General features: G+C 38.0%; 1 protein-coding gene across 5 annotated transcripts in view; it reads left to right on the forward strand.

The window, feature by feature from the left end:
- The first annotated feature begins 647 nt into the window (after positions 1 to 647).
- Positions 648 to 19,047, forward strand: part of galnt13 (UDP-N-acetyl-alpha-D-galactosamine:polypeptide N-acetylgalactosaminyltransferase 13) — a 42,501-nt gene continuing 24,101 nt past the window's right edge. For 4 of the 5 annotated variants that reach the window (XM_039818327.1, XM_039818325.1, XM_039818324.1 and 1 more), the window contains exons 1-6: positions 648 to 1,113; positions 5,504 to 5,771; positions 5,821 to 5,846; positions 15,128 to 15,296; positions 17,813 to 17,979; positions 18,756 to 18,963. In XM_039818327.1, coding sequence (XP_039674261.1) covers positions 5,656 to 5,771; positions 5,821 to 5,846; positions 15,128 to 15,296; positions 17,813 to 17,979; positions 18,756 to 18,963 — 686 coding nt within the window. In that variant the 5' untranslated portion in view covers positions 648 to 1,113; positions 5,504 to 5,655. Of the gene's footprint in view, positions 1,114 to 5,503; positions 5,772 to 5,820; positions 5,847 to 15,127; positions 15,297 to 15,642; positions 15,722 to 17,812; positions 17,980 to 18,755; positions 18,964 to 19,047 lie in introns of those variants that run through there. The other variant, XM_039818328.1, reaches the window with a different exon arrangement.

The raw sequence follows: 19,047 nt of genomic DNA on the forward strand, positions 1-19,047 counted from the left end.
GATTTAAGATCTGCCTGACTGTAAATTATTTAACAGTATACTTCAACCTTCTGCTTCCCTGTTGTTCGTATATCAGCTAATGGGAACCAAACATTAACAGTGTGGACTGCATGTTTTTTATATGCATCATGATGGTAAAACATCTATTGTTGATAAAAAAAAAACTCTCTATGATTTTTTTTATTACAGCAAGAGAGAGGCCCATAGCCATATAGGCTTTTCTTGAGCTGACCAAGGGGTCAGAATATGACGTTACTGTATCTGACCTAAGCTAAATGACAAGCAAAATTGACAAAATATTAAGATGCTCTTAATTTAGGCCTACTGGATGTATCTCATCCATGACAATCAAGAATACAACAACAGCAACTTAAATATAATGCTAATTGTTTCCCTTCCCCTTCTCCCCTATTTTTTTTTAATTCAAGCCACTTACAGTGACATCTATCACAAAAATAAAATGAAAAAAAAAATGACAAATATTTTTTTTGCATGTTTTACACTAAAATCGCAGTAGTAGGCTATTCTGCCTATGGTGGTCGGTGCGGGTGCACGCGCCTACGTTTGCCAGACGCCCGTGACGGTTTTTATTACTTCGAGAGGATTTCATGAGCGACGTCGCTTTCAGCCAATCAGAGAGGAGCAACGAGACATTTTGAAGGTCGGTCTGAGCTGAGGTTAGATTGTGCTGAATATCATCTCCCCTGTCCTCTTACCGTTATAATGTGCAGTCGGAGAACAGGTGCGTGACTAAGACGTTATATTGCATTGACCGCATCAGCGTTAAAACGAATTGGGAAAATGAATGGAGACTAGTCATGTTCGCCGGTTTACTGCGGCTCAACTAGGGACAAATCATATCAAGGAGTCCAAACAGGTTCCACGGGAGGCTTTACTGGACGGACAGTATCACACTGCATTGTGGACTACTCTGTATTGAGATGGACTGGAACTTAGGTGTCGTTTCTAGACGGTGCGCGTTTGCAGGAGCTATTTCCCCAGTTTAATTTGGCCACTAATTGTACTGTGTATTGGGTCATGTTGTCTGCGTTCAACACGTTGCCTGAGAGCGAGGCTGGAACAGGTCACTGGTTCACTCCATCCATAATTTAGGTAAGCAGAGCGTATCCTGATTTTCTGTCGCGTGCACACACCTTCCACAACATGTGACTAGATTTAATGATGACGCTTTTTGATATTAAATTAAATCAAGATTACCATGTTTAATATCTGTATCTGTATTAATATCAGTTAGGATGAGTTCATTGGCTCTTAACTGCTTTTAGTGTTTTTTTTTCCATTTCACTCCTGTAACATCCCATTAAATAATCAATATAGGCTTATGTACATGCACATCAATGAAATTGTGGTGGTGTTGGGGGGGGGGGCGGGGGGCTACATGTACGTCACACCTTTTTAAAACCACCACAGTGTAAATGTAATCTTTTCGTGTTCGGGTTATAAATAAGCTGCAGTCACTGGCCTAATGGGTTTATTGGGATCAGCACTATAATCACCTCCTGTTCCTTTTTAGGGCTGGGTATAGATTGCCATTTTTCAATACTTGTGCCATTGCTAATATGATGCGTTTTAGTACCAGTAGCAAAACAATACTTTTTTAGTGTTTTCTTTTTCTAAAAATCTCAGTATTTACTTTGTTGTTTTAATAAATGCCAACTTTCAAGTCTTGACAATTTCTAACACTAGATGCCACAAACATAATTTGTCTTGCACTTAAAAAGTATTGATGTTCGACACACAGGTACACTTTCTGATGTGACAGTAGATACATAGTTGACAAGAAGATTGCTGGTTTGAGTCCCTTACCTGATAGGTCTGAGCATATGAATGCTCTCTCTTATCTTCGATCCAGATATAGGTAATTTCATATCTCGATAACGATATGCATCATCATATAGCATGTTTTCTGGTAATTCAATAAATAAATAAATAGTGTACATGAAATAACCACATGGTAAAGCCTATTTTTGTATTCTCCTGTGTGAATACTTGACAAATAAAAAATACTGAGTATTTTCTCTCACATTTCATTAAGATCTTTTAGTGCAAAATGAACACAACGTGCAAGGATCAGAACGTAAAGCGTTGTCCAAATGAGGTAAATATTGCTGCAACACAATTGGGCTGCTGTTTTTTTGACATTGTGATAGAAACTAAATAGAAAAATATTTGTATATTTGACACTTTTATAGTTTTTGATGATACATATCATAATATTGCCCAGCCCTACTCTCTCTGAAGTACCCATGACCGCAATTAGTTAACAGTTTGGCAATTGCATACAGTACAAGCACTCCTATTGAGTGAATAAGGAATAGGCCTACATAACTTGGCTCATAGCACTGCACCAGACATTTCACAACCGAGGGAGTTGCTAACAGCACAATTAACTGTCACTTCATGAAGCAATTAAACATGCCTGGTGGTTTACACTTGTCTTAAATACTGGAAAAAGTGTCTTGTAAAGTCCTGGAGGGACCTGATGTAGCGCCCTGTACGGCACAGAAGAAATATTCCTCTGTGCAGATGGTTAGACTAATTGACTCAGACTTCTTCGGACGAGATTCCAGCAAGCTGCCGGCAGCACGGTTAATGGTACCAAACCCAAACATGTCTCTGCCACTGATGCACCAAAGCAGATGGTTAGAGATGCATACAGACATCATCAGACCGAAACATCATTGATCTGTCTACGATGTGAGCTGAGGTAATATGCTACACACAGACTTGGATTTCAGCAGAGCTTTGCTGAGACTTTTATTCTTCGTTAGACTCATTATTTAGTAGTGTAGATCACGTCCATGTAAATTCTGTCTGCCTGAAATCATCCGCCACACTGTAATCTGAGTCTGAAACTCTTGATGCAGCTGGACGGAGGCTGCCTTGTTTTTGAATAAATGCATTTACAATTAAATGCAGAATGTATATGCAAAAACCTATTTTTTATAAAAGTATATGTTACATTTTTCATGTGCAGGGGCTCAGTTAGCTTTAACGCATGTCATGTATCACACCATTTTAGGTAATCGCTCTTTAGAATAAACTTAAATGTACTACACTACACTGTGTATATTATGAATGCCTAAAAGGCTGGGTATTTGTGTGTTTGATCCTCTATGGCTGAAAGCAGTTCTTCCTATCATCCCACTTCCATTCTGATTATACTTTCATAAGCCTTTCAGTCAACAAAAACCGCTAATTTCAGTCAAGTAGAAATCCTGTTTGACGGAAAATTATGTTTTTCATCAGAAATATTGTGAGGCATACATTTCATGCCAAGAGATATTTAACCTCCACAAATTGCCTCTGGTGTGAAAGCTTCCCAGATGGTCCGAGCAGCACTACTGATGAAGTGGGAGAAGTCTGTAAAGAGGAAATGAGCATACACTCATCGCATACACTCGTCACTTACACTCATCACATACACTCATTCTTTTAAATGGAAAAAATGTGAAAGGTTTGGGGTTGGTCCAGTATGGGAAGTTGGGTGTGACCTCTAATGGACCATCCCTCTCGTAAAGGCCAAAGGCATTAGGCTCGTTCGAGGTGAGCTAGGTCTGCGTAGAATCGATCACTGGTGATGGCCACCCAATGCATGCCGGTTAGATTGGTGAACTGACTTGATCCCGACTTGCTGTGATGTCATGCACACGTGGGCAACGATAACCTCACGAGATCAAGGCGGCCGCAGGTTTGAGACGCAGGCAGCGCAGTTGCTTTTCACCAACTGCAAGACCCAGGCGGACCCAGGGCATGACGGGAAACGCCTGGCTCTCAGCTAATCTAACCGCTGATTGGTTCAGAATCGACTCAACATGATGACGTTTTATATAAACTTTTTATAGTTTTAGAATTGGAGGGATTTTAATTTCTATTTGTCTGATTTAAAGGCTTATTCTGTACAGAACACGTTGTGTGGCTGATAGTTAGGGTTAGAAGTCAGAGAGACTAAATCTGTTCAGATTATGGATGATCTACAGTCTGTTTATTAACATCAGCAGCAGATCGCATGTAGAGTATTTTGACAGCTACTCTGTCTTAATAAAAACAACTGGAGACTGTGTACAAGCTGATCTATGGGTCTGATAACATTTTATCAAATCGGAATCGGACCTAACAGGATGTTAGTGTTTCTGTGACTTCCTGTTCAGCCTGAAGGCTGCTGGAAACGGCTGGAAAACTGTCCGACTTTACCGCGGCTTTTTGTCACCGCCCCCGGCTGCTGCCGCCTGCTCTCGTCCACTTTACAGGCGAGGCGCAGTTCATCTCGAACAAGCCTAGTGAAACCCGTAACCCCCCCCCCCCCTGGAGGGCAGGTGAATTTAGTTTTTTTTTTTTATAACTCGCCCTTCTAAATTATATTGAAGGTTAAAGTTGTACATAATTAAGGGCTCGCCTCAACTCCATCCGTGCTCCACCTCTTTGCACATTTTTCGGATTATCCGGGAGTTAGCCAATGTCAGGCACTTCATTTTACCTATAGATGACATCAGGGAGACTACGTCCATATTTTATACAGTCTATGGGCGGACCTTACCCCTGGCTGTCTCTGTCTTCTGCATGTACTTTACAGTTAAATCATCCAATATATCTATCCAAAATATCGTCCAACATCAGGCACATGTCGGTATATCTGACTTCTGATTTGAGACCAGTTCTCTCTTTCCCAAAATGTAAAAGCTGTTTATCTCCCTGCACTGGGATCATTTTTATGTAAGGTAACATGATGCCAGGGATAGCTGTAGCACTACAAACTGAGTTGACCACTGGCCATGACTTAATGACAGTGGAAATACTGAATTTTAGGATGACTCTGTCGAAGCAACTTTCAATGTGGAGCAGTCACATCTGGCCGATTCCGGATCTGCTAAATATAGATTAACCCTTAACTAAGCCACCTGGGCATCTCATTATCCCAAGACTTATCGGGTATGGTATCTGCCTCAGAAATCCAGTATAGATTAGGCTATACTGGAAGTGTTTTTCTTTTCACTTTTCGTCTCTTTTTTTTGTCTTCTTACTCAACTGCACATCTGTTTCAAATCTAACTCATAACCTCTGTTTTGTTCTGTAAAACACAGTATCTGTTTTGGCGTGTTGTCTGTTCTTTTTGTTGCACCTGTGTCTGTCTATAGTCTAATCATTTATTCTACTGATTTATTTCTCTAACATTCCATTAACATAAAAATATAAAAGTCAAATAAATAACTAAATACTTTGTAATCTCTGATTATGTATAGCTATGAAAACATAAAGGTGAAGTCTGAACTGGATAAGGTGATTACTTAACACTTTTATAAGAGACAAAAATTTATCCAGTTTTTAATCTGGTTCCTCACAGATTTTTCTTCCTATACTGATTTGTTTTAGATAATCATTGACTTTCATCCCGAATCACAGCAGGATGACTGCAATAATGATTATGATCCCTTTCGTCATTTAGAATTCCACCTTCTCATTTCGTGCTTTCTCTCTCCCGTAGGATGACGCCTCTTGGTCAAACCTGCTCGGTGTCCTCCTTGTTTCCTCGCCGCGTCTTCAGAGTTCAACCGTCTCACCAGCAGACTGAGCGCTCCTGAGCACTGCTGTGACCCTCCCTTGTTTGGCTCTCCTGGCTGACGTCCCAGGGAGGTGATGCGACGGTTTGTCTACTGTAAGGTGGTGCTGACCACCTCTTTAGTGTGGGTGCTGGTGGATGTGTTCTTGCTGCTCTACTTCAGCGAGTGCAACAAATGTGATGAAAGGAAAGAGCCCCCCCCCCCCCCCCCCCCAGAAAAAGCCACGCCCCTTTCTCCCCCCCAGCTCGCTGCTCCCTGCCCTGCGAGGTGAGTCCACACCATTGCTGCTACACCTTTCATTCACTGGAGAGACGTGATGGGACACAAAGATTTCAGGGGTCAATTAAGTACGAAACAAAGGAAAAAATCTTGCACTCTGCTCTTGCTATAGCATCAACTTTTTATTTAAAAAATTTTAGTTTTTCTAAATAAAGGTGATGCTCTATAGCAAGAGCAGAGTGCGGGATTTTTTCCTTTTGTTTCGTAGTTGATGTTATTGTCCAACGCACCTGCACAGTAGAATGTGTTTGGATGTGCGTGTTGTTCCTACAAAAAGGGGTCAATTAAGTAAAGTAACTTAATCACTTTATTCCCTCTCCCTTTCCTACTCTCTTGTCTTTAAGTTTTGATGTAAGTTTTTCAGATTTCAGGATTTTCTATTGAAATATTTTGTTTTGATTTTATAAAAAATTAGTATTAAGGAGACAAAGGGACTTGCAATGAATGCATTGTAAGACCTCTCAGAGAAAGTTTAAATGTCCATTTTGGGATTTTGAGGACTTTAGCAGATGTTTTGGAGAATGATTGAGGGTAGAAAATCAAGTTTAGTGGCTGGGTTGGATCGGTAGTAGAGCAGGCGCACATATACTGACACACATAGGTTACACAGGATACACATAGGTTTATGCCTTGACGCAGAGGTCCAGGGTACGAATCCAACCTGTGACGATTTCCTGCATGTCTTCTCCCCCCCCACCCAAAAAAGAAAATCAAGTTAAGTTTAATTTGTGAACTGCTTTGAGGAGCGAGAGATTGAATATGTAATAATTTTTTAAGAGTAATTTCTCAAATGGAATCAAATGATAATCATATCTTTATTAAACCTATTCGAGTCAGAGACATTTTAATTCCTAAAATGATGCCCATGTGTGTGGTTTTACATGTTTCTGGTAATGACATGACACACTGCTTTACATCTGTACATTCTGTACAGTAAACTACATCTAGCACATCAGCTACAACTCTACTGTTTTTTCTGAATTCATCACAGTGAATGACATTTACATTTTTTATCAAGGTAACATTCACACTGTGTGGTAATGCAGCTGTCAGTGCAGCTTGATTTGAACATATTTTCCTGGATTTCAGTTTTGTAGTAGTTGGGGAAGGTAGATTTCTCTCCTGGTGCTCAGACAATCTCAACTACATTAATGTTCATGCAGAATAACATGAAATGGAGCTTTAATTTAGTTTTTCTTTCAGATGCTTGGATAAAGAATAAAATTGCTTTCAATTATATTATTACAAAACAACCAGTTTAACCAGGGAACTAGAGCTGGGCGATATGGAAAAAATAAAATATCACAATATTTTTGATCAAATACATCGATATCGCGGCGATGTTGTAGGGTTGACTATTGGTGTTTTCATAAAATATTTTCACAATGAGATTTTTGATAAATAAACATCAATAACTTGGATATAATGACTAAGTGAGGCTAATAATAGAACGCTAGAACAGTCTGGTAAGTTCAGCAATTTGCATCTACCAATCTATTTTTAGGATTACATGTCTTCTTAAGAAAAGCACTTGGCAGAAGTTGTTGGGTTATTGACTCCAGTTTATAAGTGAGGGGAAAATTAACAAATAATTTCCTTTTTTTTGTTTAGGTTCTCTGCATTTTTGCATCGAGTCAAACAAGCTTGTGGATATAAGCTGTAGACTTAAAACGTTCCAACATTTCACTAGATTGTTTAATTCAGTCTTCATCATCTTTCACAAATCCTATTACACGATGATGTTCACTGAGGGACCAAACTTTCTCTTAAAGGTCAGAAAAATATGCCATTTTTAATCGTTGCCAATAATGTAACAAGTGCATGATTTGTGGTTATTCAAAAATGCAAAAGCACCAGTATGATTGTTACAGTAGCTTTGTGAAGTAGTGAATCTCTACCAGCCTAATTGGATTGTCAAATTGGACTGATACACATCTTGTTAATTTACCTGTAGCATGCACTGTAAGTTTGAAATGATCTTCGTTCTTGCGTTTGTTACAGAGATCAACCTAAACCACAGTACCTATTTAGCAGAGTTCATTTCCTCACATGCCCTGCAGTAAGCAGGTTTTCAAGAGGCTCGCTAAGCTGCTGGTTAGAAAGAGGCAAAGCTGCCAGCTATTGAGACTGATTACCATACCAAAGTCTAATGTTACGTTGGAGTTGCTTTGAAATAGCTTAAATATGATAATTTGCTAAATATATGTTTTAGAATTTGTCTGACACCGGTTTTCTGTGAAACTGCAGGTGTTTTAGTTTTAATCCTATTCATTCAGCCAAAAACTGAACAGCCTCCACTTAATCTGGCACTTATTCACATTTCACACTTTTTGATTGTAATCAATTTACCCTATATGATTTTTTTTTTTTATAAGCCCTTCTGTTAGGTCACACTAATTACCATTCAGTTAATTCAATTTCAATTCAATTTCTTTATTTGAAAGGGGACAGTGAACATTAATCAACATTAAAACAATGTAAATGTTCCCGAGTTAGCTCAAAGTGCTAATTTTCATCGGTAGTACCCCAGCCAGATGTAGAAGAGGCAGCCTTAAAAATAATGATAGGTATAAAATTACATATAACACATTATGGTTAAAGAATACAATTCATATAAAATACTGATACAACATTTAAAAACACTCAGAAAACATTAGTGCCCACAAGTTTGGCTCTCTACCAGCCATTTTTTTGCATTCTTTTTGAATGAAAAGAATGACAAAGACTCTCTAATGGTTGCCGGCACTGTGTTCCCTTGCTGAACTGCTCTTACGGAGAACACTGCTTGACCAAAAGCAGTTTTTCTCTGGGGGATAATGCAGTCTTCCCTCACTGCTCCTCTAGTTACCCTAACCTCACTGGATCTAAAATGTATAAAATCACAAAGTGGAGGAGGTGCTAAACCATGTCTAATTTTATAAATTAAACAGATATTTTTGAATTTAATGAGCCAGGTAAGTAACTGATATTTCCTCAGAATACTACAGTGGTGATAGTGGTATGGTTTTTTATCCAATATCTTTAATGCTTGTTTGTATAATATTTCTAATGGTTTTATTGTTGTAGAGTGGGTATTGGACCAGCTTATTAAACAATATGTTATGTGGGATAAAATCATGGAAAAGAAATATAATTTAGCAGCTTCTGTTGAAAGAAAGTCTCTAATGAATCTGAAGTTTGCTAGACTGAACTTAATCCTATTACTAACTTTTTTAATGTGAGTTTTGAAGTTGAGGTTTGAGTCTATATGTAATCCTAAATATTTATATTCTGTGACGACCTGTAATCTTTCTCCAGATATTATAATTTTGGGTTTTATATTTATATTGTTTTTTGAAAAGAACATGGTAACTGTTTTAGATATGTTCAATTGCAGACAGGATTGTTCAAGCCAGATTGCGATCAATGACATGGCCTCTGTTAGTTTTGAGGCAACTTCCTCTGTGGATTTCCCATAGGCCAATATACCTGTGTCATCTGCATACATCAAAGTGTCACAGTTCTTACACAAAGATGGTAAATCATTAATGTATAAACTGAAAAGAATTTGACCCATAATTGAACCCTGTGGAACACCAGTTGATAATAGTAAGGGGGTAGAATTATATTTGTCAATTCTTACACTTTGTGAGCAAGATAAAAGATAAGAATTAATAAGGCTAATCAATTTTGATGAAAAGTTAAATGCATGAAGTTTATGCAGTAAAACTGAATGGTTAACTGTATTGAATGCTTGGCGAAGATCTAAAAAAATTGCTCCCACTATCTGTCCTTTGTCCATATTTGATTTAACCTTTTCCAGAAAGTAACATGTTGCTGTCTCTGTAGAATGATTAGCCCTAAATCCAAACTGCATTGAGTGCAAAGGAAAAGAGCTGCAATTAAGATGATTGGTGATTTGTTTAGCAACCAGTTTTTCAAAGACTTTAGATACTGTTGGCAAAATGCTAATAGGTCGGTAATTAGATGTAAGAAGGGAGTTACCACCTTTAAATATAGGAATGACACTAGCAAGTTTCCATGACTCAGGAAATTTCCCTTGATCAAGTGACACAATGATATGTGTTAGTGGACCCATGATTGATTGACCTATTTGTTTTAGTATGAGTGTGTCCATCCCATACATGTCTTTTGCTCTTGAAGACTTAAGCTGTGTGATTACCTTTTCCACATCGAATATGGATACAGATTTTGGATATAGTGGGGGCTCAATTATCAAGTCTGAGCTAATCACAGGTAGGTAATTATATTTCACAGGGAAACTTTTGGCTATGGTATCCACAGAATCAACAAAATACTCATTTATTGTCTGTGCCACAGCAGATGGATCCTGCAAAAGCATGCCATTGTTCTTTAGCTGTATTGAATTCTTACTAGAAGTATTTTTACCTGTTAATGATTGTGTAGCCAATATTAATGGTCTCCTTTAAAGCTGCAGGACTCCTGAGGAATGTACGTTGACTTAGTTTTTTTTTTTATGGTCTCCACCAACTCCAAAATATCTTTGTCCATAGCTGCTAAATGTTTGACTTTGTTCACCAGTAACTTAACTCTGTCTTAACTCCATAAAGTTGGTGGAGTCGTAAGGTAGAGATTAAAGAAGAGGAAAAAGCTTTTTGTTTCTTTTCTCAATCCCAATCTGAGATAACCCTTGACATCATCATTGTTATTTTTTCACACTTTAGAAAGCTCTCTACAGAGTGACCAAAGCTATAATACAAAACGTATTAGCGAGAGTAATGGTATCCCTGAGAAATTTACCCACTAAACTTTCTTTTTTGCCCTTCTTGGTGTTGGTAGGTTTTGATTTCCATTATTGAATACATTTTGTAGGAATTTATACATAAATAAAAAAGTCTTTTGCTCCTTTTTTTTTTTTTTTTTTTGCTCACATCAAATGTGCATGTTTTAATTTGGCTGAACCAACCATCTATTTGTTGACTGAGGTCTGTCCTGAGACAGCTACAGCCCCTGTAAGCATTAATGAGACTTCCTCTGGTAATCATCTACAGTAACTTTTCACAGGTTTGCCATTTATGAAAGAAAAAGAGAAGTTGAATAACTGTTGATTATGAAACTTTCTTTAGGATACAACAATTAGTTCCTTTGTATTTGAAAATAAAATATCACAAGGCGAACTACGAGATACGATTGGTTTATTGAGACTATATAGAATTTAACACTTTAATTATTTTCAACATCATAAATTGGTAGTGTGTTCACAGCCGGACCGTTGCATCACTGTAAGAAACCCAGAAAAAAAATATAACTCAGTTTCTATGTTGTAACTGCAGTGGGCCCCTCGGAGTCCCCTGAGCATCAACAAGACAAAGCTGTGTGCCACATATTATAGTTTTTAAAAATGAAATGGAATTCAATGACAGTTGGCACTGGATTGCAGTGCATCTCTGTTGTGAATCACTGCATCTATGTTTAGTGTTGCAGTACATGTATACGTACAGTACTATTTTCCATCCTGAACATCTTCAATTTCAGGGTTTAGTATTTTTATTTTATTTTTTTTTTAGTCACAGTATTACTCTTTCGAAGGTGTAGAAGCATATCCATTAAAACCCAAAAAATGACGACAGAAGTACATAGTTTCCTTTTATAGCTTTTTTTTATGCTTATGCCAATAAAATAGTAATTCTATCATTCACATTATATCTGTGTTAGTAGAACATATAGCTATATTGTAAGTAATTTATTAATTTGAATGTAATAACATTGCATTAATGTCGCAATAGCGCTGAGGTGAGAACATATCAAAGGGTTTGTTGAATGTTACTTTTAGCTGTTTTTTTCAGAGGACAAAAATATAATTCTAGCTGTGAATTATTATTGTTTAGAGACAGAGATATTGCACTTAGAAGTTGTACAAGACTTCTGATCTTAATTGCCTTGAATCCTTGTTTTTTGTGTGAGCATTGCCTCACTTGGGCTTGTAGAAAAACAGTACGTTGCAGTTGGGGTGAAGGTGCGCATCAAAACAGCGAGAATGGAAAGAGCTAGAGGACAATCTTCAGTCCACCTCAACAAGAGGATTCTGTGATCAAAGAGTTCAGCTTACAACACATGGCAATAATGGAATATAGTATAGAATAGGTTAACCGTTACCATATGTGGCAAATGTTTGGAGAGTCTAGAGTTGCACATGTATTGCTAATTTGTCAGAATTATGAGTTTATAATCGCATAATGGACAGGTTGACAGAGAGATGTGAATGTTTAGTTAAGCACTGAAATGTGAGTGATTGTGTCTCAGATGACTCATTACCTGTGAGCGCGAGGGGAACCTTTTCACTGTAATTGCTTGGGATAAAGCTACAGGCAGGCACGTTGAATTAGACTGATAGACCCAAGGACAGACCGGGCCACTGTTTTCTTCCCAGACGATCACCGTCATCTTTTATAATGAATCCTCTGTGTCAGGAGGAGAGTGTGTCAGGCTTAGAAAATGCTACAGAGAGTTTGTTTCCTCTGCTCCTTTCTGTGTTACTATGCAAACACAAATTCATTTGAGTTTTTAGACTTTTTATATTCAATCTGACTGTTTTGTATCATTTCATATATGGAGAATTTTGAAACAAGGAGGGTGAGAAATTATGATTTATAGTCATAATGAGGGAGCTAAGTTGTTAACTAGTCATTATTTCAAACATGATGTAATAAGCTTTTACAAGAAAAATGACTAAATGCTTTAGTTAAAACAAGCCTAAGAGTAGCTATACTATGCTGTACTTAGGCACAGCAGTGCTTTGAGCTAAAAGCTAATGTCAGCCTGCTAAAATGCTCATAATGACAATGCTAACATGCTAATGTTTAGCGAATATAATGTTTGCCATGTTTACTGTTGTAGTTTAATTTTTGTGTGTTATGTGGAAGCCCGGAGAGGCAAATGAGACTTTCCCTGGTAATCCATTTTCTAAGTTTTTTTTTCTCTCCTAAGTTTATGAGATAAGAACAGGTGGAAAAAAAAAACGTGTTCATCATTTTTCGAAATTTTGTTGTCATGATCAGGTTTGATCAGGTTTGTGTTTTTCGTTGTAATACTCATTTTGGCCACAGGCTGAAGTGCACCATTATCCCATGTTCGGAATAGGACTAAAGGCATTCATCAGCCGTTCATTTTAGCAAAATTCATGCTATCTTAAATGCGAATTATATTATTCTGACAAAGTCATAGTTACATTTGGCTATTAAGTGTATCACATATGGGTCTATCAATGCTATTTGGAACATTGAATTTGTAGCAAAGCGACCAGAAATGTAGTGGTAAAGTAGGAATTATTTCAAGGACTTTTGTCTCCTACAAAATTCACAAAGTATTCTGCTACAGTTTTCACATCTGACAGTACTGCTCCACACATTATTCAATAATCCACTTTCACAGTCAGATTACAATACTGTATAATATAATTTGACACTTTTAAAATCAGACTGTGGTTTGCTACGATTTGTCCTGAAAATTCATATCCTGTTTTTATCTGTAGCCATAGACTGATGGATTGGAGAGGCTGAGCCTGTGTTTGATGGACACACTGTTCAATCATCCAGCTCAGCTCTCGAGCTGTGTCCATCAGATTTAAGCCAGTGTCCAAATGAAGAGTGTCAGCAGCACTGTAAACAAAAGATCAGGATCAGTTGAGGTTAACAGTCCAGCACACACCAACCCGTCTCCATGATGGGTTCTAGGGAAATCCTCTTAACCTGGGACCGTGCAGCAAATGTGAACTGTATCCCCCTTTTCATGGAAATCACTGCATCTGCTCTTAGAGATTATTAAAGAGAGCACAGTCATAAATCCGTGGGAGGTTATTTACCTTTGGTGAAGGGAGTTGGCTTTGCCCAGCAGCAGCAACAACGACCGCAATGCTGATGTTTTGCAGGCATTTGAATGTAGCAGTATAGAGCAAAGAAGACTAGTAGTAAGAAAAGATTTTGCTGTCATATTACTTTTTCATTCATTCATTAATACGTTCTCCTAAATCTTCGAATTCAAGACCTCCTAATCGATTACATTAAAATGAAATATAGCTGCCAGACTATGCAGTGCCCACTCAGCCCCAGCCACCAGGAGAAAGCTTAAGCAGAAGTATGTATTAAATGTCTTGCACATTCCACATTCACTTATGTGTGAGGACCATTTAACAGTGCAAGCGAGAATGCTATTACATTGTCTGTATGTGCAGTTATTTAGTGTTATTGAAGGGAATGCAACACACTGTTCATATGTGCACATCCTGCGTGCTACCAGTACATGAATTGCTCTTGAAACACCTGTTTTGTACATGCTCATTGATCTGGAAAATTACATCTATGCTCTGTTTTTTCCCCCACCAGTATAGAAAATTACACTTTACCCTTTAGTGTACAGAGATAGAACTAGCATGCTTTGCTGCACTCTCCTCAGCCCGAAGAGTCGGATAATAAACCTTGCCCAATGTTTTCACTACAAAACCGATCTCTCAGAATTTATCTGTAGTTCATTCCCTTTGTCATGGACCAATTTAAATTCAAACAGATTAGAGACCCACTTTTTTCTCTCACATCAGATTATATATTTATCAAAGGAGTACATTTTTGTATTATGTATATATGTATTATAATAGTAACTTTTGTATATATTATTTGTATAGCACTTTTCAAATCAAAGTTACAAAGTGCTGTACAGTAACAACAATGAATGAAAACAAGATCCATAATTATAACATCAATGAAATAAAATACTTTAAGCTTTAACTAAGATTCAACAATAAATAACACAACAATATTGGCAATAAATAACTTATAAAAAAGTTATGAAAAGGAGATTTAAAAGAAGCCACTAAGTTTGCCTGCCTTTGTGGATCATTATCATTCATTAAAGCTTAATTTATAGTCAAAATAGCACTATATTTATCACATATTTATTTAACTTTTGCACTCTTACTTCTTTGAGTTCTTGACAAACCATAACATTTTCTCTCTCTACTTGGTAGAACAGGGCCCACAGCCAACAGACTGGGGTCAGGGAGGTCAGTCAGTACTCATTACTTTCAGCCCTATTAAAGAGGAGATGTGGAGCATTTTTATAGTGGGCTTTTCAAATGTACAGTACTGTAGTTCTTCTCGAATGGTTTCCCTATCAAGAATATACTGTAAAAACAAAGTGATTTATTTTACAATGCAATTTGACATTAGCATGTCACATCTTCAGTGAGAATAAAACAACAAGGGTTTTGATTACTCTTCAGATATCCTTTTGTTTTTGTGTCTGCTTTGTTTCAGCTGTGATATCTCGGAGCCACGAGGGCCCGGGGGAGATGGGCAAGGCAGTGAACGTCCCCAAGGATGACCAGGAGAAAATGAAGGAGCTCTTTAAGATTAACCAATTCAATCTAATGGCCAGCGATATGATCGCACTCAACAGAAGTCTGCCGGACGTGAGGTTGGATGGGTGCGTAAGCTTGGGTGTCTTTGATGCATGCTGTGAATCACACTACTGACCCGTTTAACACCTACACCTACACCTACACACACACACACACACACACACACACACACACACACACACACACACACACACACACACACACACACACACACACACACTCACACACATCCACTTTCAAGCAGACCAGCATTACACCGTCCTCACCCTGCTCCTTCGCTTCCTGCAAACCTTTGATACCTGTCACACATTGCAAGGCGCTGCGGTTTCTTTATTAAAAAAGCTGACATTTCGGCTGATACTTTCTGCTTTTTTTTTTCTTTATTTCATGGGATTTCACTCCTGTGTGCAGAGCAGACTTGTATGCCGGGTTCACTACAAACTGTTCCAGGATTCAGACAAATGTGTTGGATGGCTCAGCAAGGAAGCAGGTATATGTTCGCTTGTCAAAAGAGTCTCAACAGGGTTGCAGACAGTGATGCAGATAAAATACTCTAAACTATCAAAACAATATTATTCTGATGATTAAAGTAATTTTGTAAATGTGAAGTTTGTTGAATCCTTTAGATTTTATTGGCCTTAATAAGTTTATCTAATGTGAAAAGACATCTCTAATTATGGCCACTGTTTCAATGCAAAATCCATTAGATCCCTCAAGTGTGTACATTCGCTCTGACATTTGAATGGGAGTAGGGTTTTGTTTACTGCCACTCAAGATCAACTTGAGCACTTAATGAAAATCCAAGGAGCAATTTGTGTGAAACATGAGCACATTCATCTCGGGCTGCTGATATGCACCAGCATTCGCCTCTCGTGGAGACATTGTCCAAGTGATTCATGTTTAAATATTCCAACCCAGCACTAGTTCTCCACAGAACTTTCATTAAGTGGATGCCAAAGGCTCTGCCAGTCAGATACACCATGAGAAATAGGCCACAAGAATGTCTTTTTTTTTCACACCCACATTCCACAGTTTTTATGCTATTCTTGCCTATACCAAGAAAACACCAACTCTAAGACTTTTTGCAATGTGGAGATGCACATTTAAAAATATTTTGCCTGCATAGTGCAAAAGAAGACCTATTTTACTGAGAAAAAGAACATTCATCTGATCTATCCTTTACTCAATATAAATATTCAAGCCGCTTTATTACAGAACACCGCTTAGCTTGCACAATCTCTCCAGCTGTGTAGTGAAAAATATTCAGAACCATGCAGAATTGCCGGTCGTTGCCTCTGAACGGCAATAAGATTTTGCCTTGAAGGCAACCTCTTGGCCTAATTGTGTCAGTCAGTGCTGTCACTTTGAATATATAGGACTGAACTAGCAATGCTGTCTGCTCTGATGGCTTCGGTCACCCTCCGTCACCTCCCACAACCCCTCCTTCTGCCCCGGCTGTCCACTTCCTCCTCCACCTCTGAAATGCAGCTCATTCTTTATTCAAAATCATCCATGACGGCGCCGTCTCAAGTTGTGCCAGATACTCCCTCTTGGCTTTGACAGACAGCCCGTCAAGCCGAGGACGTGCTGACATAGCTGTCAATGCTGCTTTTACTTTTTCTACTTTGTTTGGAGAGATTTGTCAGTGAATCCCGGATGACATGTTTCTGCACTGACGCCTGCATTGGATAGCAGTAGGACACACTCAGATTCTCATCTTAGACACTTTTCATACAATATAATGAGCTACAGGTGTAGAGAACCACTGTGACTGCAGTTTAAAAACAATACTGTCGTCTTAGACCAACATAATAGGCCAGGGTATGGTTTAGGTATAAGGATACAAATGATTATGTTCAGGTATTACAATAGTCGTAGTTTAGTTTAGCCACTACTAATGCTTTTTTATGTGTGTATAATTAATGAATCATTTTAGTATTAAAAAATGTGTATTCAAAACATTCGTTAAATTAAAATATGAAACATTTGAGAAGCTCTAAGCAGCAAATGTGTGGGATCCTATGTGATTAAATTATGTTTTTGATTTTGTTTGTTTCTTTTACTTAACAGTGACTCACTATGAGTTAGGGTTATAGTTAATAGTATATAGTATAGTAAATAGTGATTGCAACAACTTTTTACGGGTGCACTTTGAAACAGTCGTTCTAAACCTGAGGGTAGGGACCCCCATAAGGGGACCTGACATGAATCTAAGGGCTCATCAGATGAAAACCGATGAGTAAATGATTAAAAAAAACTTTTGCTTCACAATATTATGTTTTATTTTTTTTGATTTTTCTCCAATCTTTCCTTTTTTAAACTTGTGAAATAAAAAGTGTTAGCTCTACAGGCAATACATAACAATAATATGAGGAAGTGAAATCACTCATAACTCAACTGGTCACATATTCCCACAAACCCAGTACAGTAGATATGCAACCTGTCATGAGAGGTCATAAGTCGCGCTGCAAATTAACTTTCCTCATACCTGTGGCTCAGTGATACTCGAACGTTGTTTAACTTTACTCTGTTCAATTTTACTTTTAATGATTTCATTTTGTATTTACTGTTGCTCCATCAGCTGTAAGACCAAGCTGTATCCAGATGACCTGCCAAACACCAGCATTGTCATCGTGTTTCACAACGAGGCGTGGAGCACCCTGCTGCGGACAGTCCACAGTGTCATCAACCGCTCTCCCAGACACCTGCTAGTGGAGGTCCTGCTAGTCGACGATGCCAGCGAGCGAGGTTGGTAGTCTACACTAACTGCTTTTGTAGTAAAGTATACAGGACATGCATTTTAAACTCAAGTAGGCTGATGATCAATGTGACCGATATGGGACACAAAACTCTGAACTAGGCTTAGTGGATCACCAAACATGGAATATAAGAAACACAGCGTAGCTTTTTACTACGATAACAGAGACCGTCAATAAAAACACCAACTACATTGAGTTATAGTGCTTCAAGTCACAGTTGTTTGTGTTTTCGATTAATCAGCCTATTATATTCTGGATTAAGAGATTATATGTTGGATATATGCTAACATATATCCAACATGTATGTTAACCAACATTGTACGTCGTCGTCGTTGTTGTTGTTTTTATCGCTTGTTTTTGTATATTTAGCAAAAAAATTTATTTGTTTTTATTAGCGATTACTTACTTACTTGATGGTTCTAAGCACAATGACAATAACGATCTATTCTATATCAGAACCTGTTGATAGTAATAATAGTTTCACAGAGCCCAAGTTGACATATTTAGATATCTTGTCCTGCTCACCCACAGTTCAAACCCTAAGATTTGCAATTTAGACTAACAGCAAATATTCAAATTTGAGAAGCCATTATTTTTTTGGCATTTGTTACAAAATTAGTTGACAACAATTCTGAAAATAAATTTATATTTTAAGTCATATTTCAGTTTATTGACTAATGGATACTTGACAAATTCTTTAAGCTCTGTTGAATTGCATTACTCTGCAAGAGCACTCTTGCTGGAATGTCTGTTGGTTTGTTTCAGACTTCTTGAAGAAGAAACTGGAGAACTATGTGCGGAGTCTGGAGGTGCCAGTGAGGATCCTTAGGATGGAGCAGCGTTCAGGTCTAATCAGAGCCAGGTTGAGGGGGGCGGCCGCCACCAAAGGTCAGGTCATCACCTTCCTGGACGCTCACTGCGAGTGTACTGTTGGCTGGCTGGAGCCCCTGCTGGCGCGCATCAAAGAAGACAGGTAAGAGCCAAAATAGACCACACGGAATATTTAAAATAGAATGATGACATTTAAGACACTGATATGTTGCATGATGATGATGCA

This window comes from Perca fluviatilis, chromosome 12 (assembly GCF_010015445.1).
Source record: "Perca fluviatilis chromosome 12, GENO_Pfluv_1.0, whole genome shotgun sequence".
Classification (NCBI taxonomy): domain Eukaryota; kingdom Metazoa; phylum Chordata; class Actinopteri; order Perciformes; family Percidae; genus Perca; species Perca fluviatilis.